We start from the raw sequence: 9,966 nt of genomic DNA on the forward strand, positions 1-9,966 counted from the left end.
GTCACTGCACGCTCCCTGGGTCGGGCGATGTCCACCTTAGAGGATCTGCTCTTCAGGTGTCAATCTGTGTCTTGTTTCCCCGCCTCTCGTGTCCATATTTGGCCTTCCTGTTCCTGTCCTCGTTCCATGTTCATTAGTTGATTAGTCCCTAGCCCTGTGTTTAATTGCCCTGCACCTGTTTCCGTTCTTCCCTGTTGATTTCCCAGTGTTCTTTAGCCCTGTGTCTCCCTGTCTCCCATGAACGTAATTTATGTTCGTCTCTCCCCAAGCTCCTCGTCTTGATGTTAATAAAAGGATTACATTGGAATCTCCCTGTCTCCGTGTCCCGTGTTTCCTGAGAGGGTTCTGACAGAATACCGGACCAAACAGTAAGCGGCATTCAACATTTTTTGTTTCCTTTTTGCAAAAGTTTTTTATTTGTTCCATCTTTTTTCTCCGCGGCATGGACGCCACCTCCCGCTTCGCCGCCCTGATCCGCGAGGGTTGTCCCTTTTATGAGTTTGCGGAGAAATTCCACAGGGTCACCGCGGCGACGGCGTTTGACGATGCAACGCTGACCAAGCTGTTCTGGCTCGGGGCAAACAACCACCGTCCCGTGGACCTCCCAGACACTACCGGCCTGAGTTGGAGAGAGGGAGTCTACCGGTGTCTGTCCAGCTCTCCTACGTCTCCGCTGGTCCTGTCCAGCTCTCCTGCATCTCCGCTGGTGCTGTCCAGCTCTCCTGCATCTCCGCTGGTCCCGTCCAGCTCAGCTAGTCAAGAGCGCCCCCAAGAGTCTGCACTTCCAGAGTGCCCCCCCGTGCCAGCTCCCTGCAGGTGCCCTCCCGTGCTGGCTCCCCGCACGTGCCCTCCTGCGTCTCCGCTGGTTCCGTCCAGCTCCGCGCTGCAAGAGCGCCTGACAGAGTCTGCGCTGCAAGAGCGCCCCAAGGGGGAACTTCCCCAAGAAAATTTTGGGGGCGGGGTAATAGGGTCACGGCCTGTGCGGCCGGGCCAAGGGCCAAGGCCACAGAACCCCTCGGACGGCCCGAAGATGTAAGGCCGTGGCCTCCCGAGTCCCCTGACCCGCCATGGCCTCCCGAGTCCCCGGATCCGCCCTGGCCTCCCGAGCCCCCTGATCCGCTCTGACCTCCCGAGTCCCCTGATCCGCCATGGCCTCCCGAGTCCCCGGATCCGCCCTGGCCTCCCAAACCCCCTGATCCGCCATGGCCTCCCGAGTCTCCTGTCCGGCCATGGCTACCGGAACGGGCCCCGCCCTGGAGGCCGGTAGCCCTGATCCCTGGAGGCCTCCAGAGCGCCCACCCCCCCTCCCCTTTGGATGGTGTATGGCGTGAGGACACGTCTTCCGGAGGGGGGCGTCATGACAGTCTGTGTCTCGTGTTTCCCCGCCTCTCGTGTCCATATTTGGCCTTCCTGTTCCTGTCCTCGTTCCATGTTCATTAGTTGATTAGTCCCTAGCCCTGTATTTAATTGCCCTGCACCTGTTTCCGTTCTTCCCTGTTGATTTCCCAGTGTTCTTTAGCCCTGTGTCTCCCTGTCTCCCATGAACGTCATTTATGTTCGTCTCTCCCTAAGCTCCTCGTCTTGATGCTAATAAAAGGATTACATTGGAATCTCCCTGTCTCCGTGTCCCGTGTTTCCTGAGAGGGTTCTGACATCAGGAGATGGTGTCTGCATCACTCCCTCCCCCGGAGGAGGGCCAGGCGGAGAATATTTTGTTTCCTTTATTTTTGTTCCGCCGCTGGCTCCTCAGAGTCCATCGGTACCCACATTTTCAATACAAGGGCAATTTCCTATATCTCTGGGTCACAAGAGGGAAAAAAATCGCTTTTTTTTTGTTTTTTCATTTATATGTTTATTGAAATGTTGTTATATGCATGTCAATTTTATTTAATTTCTTTATTTTCTTAAATATGTGGGTATATAGTATTTATAGAGTTGTAACTTTTAGTTTTAGTTACTTTTTCTTATTTGTAAGTCGCTTTGGACAAAAGCGTCTTCTAAATGACAAAAGTAAAAGTAAAGTAAGAGGGCATGGTTGGCGGTGTGTGACATACTGCAAACACCTTGCCACCCCCTTCCCCCTCTCTCTTCGCCAGCAGTTAGTGGTGTGTGGATCGAGGATGCCACCAGGCCTTCTCTCACTCCCTCTGCCCCACCCTGCAACCAGGTAAGTGTTGCGCAGCTCACGCAGACTCTACTTCGGGCCGACTCAGTGCCTCCCGAGTTGAGTCCCTGTGTTCCACCTCGCTTCCCCACCCTGGGTACGTCTGTGGTTCCGTTGGTCTCACTTGCACTGTGTCTCCCCAGCCCGTCTCGCTGGCTCATCCGCACCATCAGACTCGGCTATGCGATTCAGTTTGCCCGGCATCTCCGCCAAGTTCAGGGGCATGCACTTCACCTCTGTGTGAAGCACTGATGCCCCTGTCTTACGGAAAGAGATCAAAGTACTCCTGGCAAAGGATGCGATCGAGCCGGTCCCTCCAGTCGATATGAAGGCAGGGTTTTACAGCCCCTACTTCATTGTGCCCAAGAAAGGTGGTGGGTTACGGCCAATCTTGGACCTGTGAACCTTGAACCTCTGCACAAGCTCCTGTTCAAGATGTTAACGATGTTAGCGATTGACCTGAAGGACCTTTCATGTCTCGGTTCTCCCCCGACACAGGCCATTCCTACGGTTTGCGTTCGAGGGTTGAGCATATCAGTAGAAGGTCCTACCCTTCGGGCTATCCCTGTCGCCTCACGTCGTTACGAAAGTCGTAGAGGCAGCCATTGTTCCACTCAGAGAATGCAGCATTCTCAATTATCTCAACGACTTGCTGATACTGGCGCAGTCTTGGGACCAGTTGTGCGAACACAGGGACATGGTGCTCTGTCACCTCAGACTGGGAAAAGAGCAAACTCTCCCCTGTTCAGAGCATCTCTTTTCTCGGTATGGAGTTGGACTCAGTCAACCAGACAGCGCGACTCACAGAGGAGCACGTCCAGCCAGTGTTGAACTGCCTGAATTCGATCAGAGGCAGGATAGCGGCCCCACTGAAACCTTTTCAGAGGTTCCTGGGGCATATAACATCGTCAGTAATGCAGCTCGGGTTACTTCATATGAGGCCGCTTCAGCACTGGCTTCACGGCCGAGTCCCCAGATGGGTGTGGCAGAGCGGCACACACCAGGTGTCCATCACCCTGTACTGTGGCCAAACCTTCAGCCCGTTGTCAGACCCTTAGTTTCTACGGGCAGGAGTCCCCCTAGAACACGTGTCCAGGCATGCTGTGGTTTTCACGGATGCCTCTGCCATGGGCTGTGGGGCCACGTATAATGGGAATGCAGTGTCGGGTCTGTGAACGGGACCTCAACTGCATTGGGACATCAACTGCCTCGAGTTGCTAGCGGTATGTCTTGTGCTGGGCCGCCTCAAAGGGCTGCTACATGGCAAGCACATACTGATCCGTACGGGCAATACTGCGACCATTGCGTACATCAACCGCCAGGGTGGTCTACACTCCCACCGCAAATGATGAACAAAGGTATTACAGGTTTGGAACGACATGAGGGTGAGTAATTAATGACATAATTTTCATTTTTAGGTGATCTGTCACTCTAAGAGGTTTTTAAATATACTAAATTACAACTTCATTGCCAGAGATATAACTAGAAATATATTTTATTATTATATAATAGTATACATGCAAATGACATTGAAATACGGTAAATGTGTACTTCTGAATAAGCAATTAAAATATACTTCAAAGTACTTATAATATATACTAAAGTCCCACTTAACTGGTCCAAAAGTATCCCACTTAAGTGCTTCAGAAGTATCACTCAAAACCTCAACTAATTGCATTTAATGTAATTTTAAACTGTAATATATTTGAAATCAATTGCAAATAAAATGCATTTAGGTGGTCGAAAACATTACATTTAATTCACACTTAAGTGTATTGTTAACTGGCATTAAAGTATATTTTAGTTCACATTAATTGCTTGTCTGTACATTGAGTAGTACATTTTAACCATATTTTAAAGACACTAGAAGCAATTATGAAAGTACATATAAAGATGTACTTAAATCCCACTTAAGGGATCACTCAAAAGTTAATTCATTGCATTTTATATAACTTTAAAATGTGATACTTTGAAATTAATTACAAATACAATGTACTTGAGCGGTGAAAACATTACATTTAAATGACTTTTAAAGTATATTATTTCTGCAATAAGTACACTTTACAAAAGTATACTTAAGTGCACTTCTTTTTCACAATGGTGGGTCCACAGTATTGCAGGAGTATTGCTGTTCACTAAATAAAATGCAACAAAATATTACAACTTTTCTGATATACATCCACTAATATGCAATAATGTATTATTTATTCTTGATTTATTTAATGTTGCATATGCAGGCAGGTTTTGAAACCAGCACTGCTTATTTCAAAAGACAAAATATAACTCCGGTCTTACACACAAGCTTTGATGATATTTGTAGTGATTTTGTGTTTTTAAGGCTGCTCCTATTTTTATAATTGTAACAATCTAATGTTTGACCCTCAGTGGCATGTCACTTAAGGGAATTCAAGGCTTTTAGGAATCTTGTTTTATGCCAGGAAGAAGAAAAACTCAACTGAAATTGAAAACCAAATTGGAAAAATAAGAAATCCAATGAGCATATAACAAATCAATAAATATATATATAAATACTTACTGACAGAGTGGAAAAAAAATTAAATACAAATCAGACTGTCAAATTACCCTAAATGTATTACAGGCCTGCTTGACATGGGTTATTTCCTGTCCTATGAGGTCATTGTTCTCAATCATTCAACCATATCAGTTATGTCTATAAGAGTTTGTATCAGATGCTGTATCAGATCATTTGCATTTGGCATTCACTGTGGAGCTCAATCATTGGGATGCTTCTCTTTCTATACACACTCCTGCTTTTCCATCAGCTTAATGCAGAGGCGGAAAACACTCCTTGTCAAACAATGGGAGACCCTAAGTACCCGCTGTTTTCAAAGGATGGAGATGTAACTATTGGAGGAATTTTTCCTGTCCACAGAAGGGAAACATTACCTTCTTTTGATTTTACACGAAAGCCTCAACTTCTGTTATGCTCAAGGTTTGTCACAAAATTATTTATATATATATATATATATATATATATATATATATATATATATATATATATATATATCTCCGTTTGCTAATTTAGTTTAGCCTAGTAATTCATTGTTATTGTCACAGTGTGAATCTGAGAAATTTCCTTCTGGCTCAAGTTATGATCTTCACTATTGAGGAGATTAACAGAAATGAAACTTTGCTTCCAAATGTTTCTGTTGGATATCAAATGTATGATACCTGTGGTTCAAGACTGTCTACCATGAGTGCAACTATGGGACTGATGAATGGTCTGGATTTTGGATCAGGTGACAGATGCAATGGACAACCTCCTTTACCTGCTATCATAGGAGAAACAGAGTCTTCTGCCACAGTGATTCTGTCCAGAACTACAGGACCTTTTAAAATTCCAGTGGTAAGGATCAAAAACTCTAATCGTTTGACAGTTACCATATTGATGACTGTATCATTGTTTCCTGTGCTCCCCCCCCCCCAGATAAGTCCCTCAGCCACATGTGAATGTCTCAGTAATAGGAAAGATTACCCCTCTTTCTTCAGAACTATTGCTAGTGATTATCACCAGAGTAGCGCACTTGTAAATATAGTCAAGCACTTTGGCTGGTCTTGGGTGGGAGCTGTGAATAGTGACACTGACTATGGAAACAATGGAATGTCTGTTTTTCTGAAAATAGCCCGGGAGGAGGGAATTTGTATTGAGTACTCTGTGAAATTCTACCGAACAGAGACAGAAAAGCTAAAAAAAGTAGTAGACATGATTAAAAAAGGCACAGCAAAAGTGATTGTTGCATTTGTTTCATTTGTTGAGATGGGCTTACTTATTGAACAGTTAAGTATTCAGAAAATTGCAGGCTTTCAAATGGTTGGTGTTGAGGGATGGATAACTACAACAAATTACATAACTCCAAATAGTTTTCTTTCGATGGGAGGGTCCCTGGGATTTGCAGTGAGAAAAATCAATATTGAAGGCTTTGCAGATTATCTTCAACAAGAATTCTGGGATACAGCTATTCCATGCTCACAGAGTGAGGGTAATTTCTCTCAATATGCGTTAAGTTGCAGCAGATATGAGGAGCTACTCGCACTAAAAAAAAACAAAGAAAATGTACCTGAACTGAGATATGAATACAATGTCTACAAAGCAGTTTATGCTGTAGCTCATGCACTACACAGTCTTCTAAAGTGCAAAGAACAAAAAGGTTGTGAGAAAAGCCTGGCAATACAACCACAGCAGGTAAAATATCAAAGACAAGTGAACAGAAAGGGTTGAAAAGAGAGAGAACCATGTTTTATTTGAACGTATGTTAATTGCTGTTATATCTTATTATTATTATTATTTTTTTTTTAATGGGTAGATGGTTGAGGCTATGAAAAAAGTAAATTTCACCACAAAGATGGGAGATAATGTGTGGTTTGACAGCAGTGGTGGTGCAGTAGCCCAATATGAAGTTGTGAACTGGCAACAGGACTCTGATGGATCATTCCAGTTTAAATCTGTGGGATACTATGATGCCTCACTTCCTCCTCACCAACGCTTACAGCTTGATACTAAAAATATAATTTGGCCTGGTGGACAGCGGAAGGTAAATGTCAATAACTTGTTTTTGATATAGGGTTGATATAGAGTTATTTTATATTAAAGGTCATATGAAAATGTAAAGAGTTAATACTTGTACTGACCTTTAGAAAAGACATGAAAATACCAAATTAATTTAGGACAGAAAATGATTCCACCACACAAAATGTCATGTTGTGTACTGTATGACTGTAAATTGGTTGGCTGTAAATCCTATATCAAAAGTCAACATTTTAAAGTAATGTTCAATCCATTAAAATAAGTGAAGACATTAGTTATCTTACAATGATCAAAATATTGCTAACCTTTAACTCTTAAAGTGTCTGAGTGATAATATCAAAAACATATTTTTATGTAATTTTAATATGTCTTTATAACAAAACTTAAAATGTAAAAAAAAAAGCTTAGCAACTTAAAGTATTTGTAATTATGCAATGGTTAGTATATCATATTAAAGCATTAAATAATGCTATATTATTTATTATTATACCTTATTGCAGAGTGTTTCTGAATTTTATTTGGAAAACAGAATTTGCATTAATTTGTGATTAATAGAGATAAAAATTGTCCTTATTAGGTTACATTTTGTGACTTCATGACAAAAAATGAGGGACAATGCAAGTATGAAATTTAACAGTGGTTTAAGGAAACATAATTGACAACAAGAGTTCTTATATTAATATCTAAATAAACAGAATAGTCTAAAATAACCTATAGCTGCCTGTGTTTGTCGTATTAAGTGTCTGGTTTGTTGCAATGCTGTTGCCTCTTATGTTTACTGTACACTTTTCATGCTCATGAAAAGTGTATGCGAGTGTGTGTGTGCATATATATATATATATATATATGAACACACACACTCGCATACATATACACACATGCAGTATATAATACATTAATTTTACATGCAGAAGCCAAGGTCTGTGTGCAGTGAGAGCTGTCCTCCAGGAACTAGGAAGGCTGCACAGAAAGGAAGACCTGTGTGCTGTTATGACTGTATTCCATGTGCAGAAGGAGAAATCAGTAATCAAACAGGTACTCTTCAGCTCATCTTAAATTTCAGGGGAAAAAAATGGTTAGTTGCTCTTTTACTGTTTGTTAATGAAAAACTTCCCTTTTTCTCTAACTAGTGCTTACAACTTCCTTTCCAGATTCTAATAACTGCAAGCAGTGTCCAGGGGAATACTGGTCTAATGCTGAGAAAACTAACTGTGTGTTAAAGACTGTAGAGTTTCTCTCATTCACAGAATTTATGGGTATAGTGCTAGTTTTTTTCTCACTGTTTGGAATAGGAATAACTGCACTGGTGGGCATCCTATTTTACAACAAGAAGGACACCCCCATAGTAAAAGCCAACAACTCAGAGCTGAGCTTTCTGCTGCTATTCTCACTGACTCTGTGTTTCCTCTGTTCCCTCACTTTCATTGGTCGGCCCACTGAGTGGTCATGTATGTTGCGTCACACAGTATTTGGGATCACTTTTGTCCTCTGTATCTCCTGTGTTCTAGGGAAAACAATAGTGGTGTTAATGGCCTTCAAGGCTACACTTCCAGGAAATAATATAATGAAATGGTTTGGGCCTAAACAACAACGACTTAGTGTCCTTACCTTTACACTTATACAGGTTCTTATTTGTGTGCTTTGGCTAATAATATCTCCCCCATTTCCTCACAAAAATATGAAATATTATAAGGAAAAGATCATTCTTGAGTGCAGCCTAGGTTCTATTATAGGTTTCTGGGCTGTGCTGGGCTATATCGGCCTTCTGGCTATCTTGTGCTTCATTCTGTCTTTTCTAGCTCGTAAGCTGCCTGATAACTTTAATGAAGCCAAATTCATCACATTCAGTATGCTCATATTCTGTGCTGTATGGATAACATTTATTCCAGCTTATGTCAGTTCTCCTGGAAAATTTACTGTAGCTGTGGAGATATTTGCCATTTTAGCCTCAAGCTTTGGTTTACTATTCTGCATATTTGTACCTAAATGTTATATCATCCTGCATAAGCCTGAACAAAATACAAAGCAAAATATAATGGGGACATCTAAATCCTACTGAAAAATAAAATGTCTATATTAGCAATGCAAATATTGTTTTTAGGTGATAGTTTGTACTTGAATTATCAGGTTTTTGTGGTATCAGTTATATTATTTTTATGTTGATTATGCCCACTAAAAGTTTGACTGTGTTTCCAAACAACAAACCGTGGGTAACGAAAGAGCTTAAACATATTCTTAATATGAAGAAAAGAGTATTTTTATCAGGGTCCAATGAAAAGAAAAGGATGATCAATAAGGAGGTTAAAAGAACAATCAGATGTGCTAAACTAAATTACAAAAACAAAATAGAAAATAAATATGTTCAAGGTGATATGAGGGCTGTATGGCATGGGATTAAGAACATGGCGGATATTAGTATACCGAAGCAAGGAACGGTGGTAAATAAGGACGTTGATGGTAATTTACTGGTCAACGACGTAAATTTGTTTTTTACAGGTTTTGAGAAGCATGACACAAGTGCTGTTCTTGATGATTTTAAACAAAAATTTAGTCCCTCCACCTCTTTGAATTTGCACCTTTTTAATGTAATGAAGCAGCTGAAAGCTACACCTGTTAACAAAGCGCCTGGTCCAGATGGCATCTGTGGGAGAACACTTAACCCCTGGGGTCTGAGGGTGTTTTGGGGGCCTGGAGAAGCTTCGACATGCCCCGACATTTGTGCTTTTTTTCAGTTGCTTATAAAAATTTAAATGGCTAAAGTATAATAACAATGTAAACAGAAAAAACTGGGCTACAATAATATGTTAGCAACATTTATGTACATGATTGTGTTTTTGAGAAAGCAAAGTTTATGCGTGGTTAGTGAAAAACTAAAAATTTGAAGTCACTGAAATAAGACCATAAAACACATACAGAACATTTGTTTACAAGACTTTTGAGAACTGGATCTTGTAGCCTAATTATGTGAAAAACAGCTTGTTTAATTGCTCACAGAAAACAATATATTGATTTACATTTTAAAGACATGTTTTGTGATCGAAAGCCTATATGCGAGGGAGTTGCAATGTCCTTGAATATTAAGTGATTTTCAACTGAGAGACAAAGGGCCCTCCCCTAATGGCCCCATACTGGCCCATCAGTGTGACTGTGACTTTGAGGCAGGTGAGAGAGAATGTGAGGAAACTGAAAAAAAAATTTTTTTTTTTTTTATTATTTGTATTTTATTTACAACACAGTATAATCAAATCGTACATAA

The 9,966-nt window shown here is 41.3% G+C and overlaps 1 protein-coding gene across 1 annotated transcript; it reads left to right on the plus strand.

Moving 5' to 3' along the window:
- Positions 1-4,908: 4,908 nt before the first annotated feature.
- Positions 4,909-8,769, plus strand: LOC306888527 (extracellular calcium-sensing receptor-like; the record flags this gene model as incomplete). The annotated part of the gene is made up of 6 exons (XM_079446882.1): positions 4,909-5,117; positions 5,243-5,531; positions 5,613-6,368; positions 6,490-6,717; positions 7,622-7,745; positions 7,862-8,769. The coding sequence occupies 6 exons, from the start codon at positions 4,909-4,911 to the stop codon at positions 8,767-8,769; spliced, it is 2,514 nt and encodes an 837-aa protein (XP_079303008.1).
- Positions 8,770-9,966: the final 1,197 nt, after the last annotated feature.

This window comes from Barbus barbus (genome assembly GCF_936440315.1).
Source record: "Barbus barbus genome assembly, chromosome: 22".
NCBI classification, from domain to species: Eukaryota; Metazoa; Chordata; class Actinopteri; order Cypriniformes; family Cyprinidae; genus Barbus; species Barbus barbus.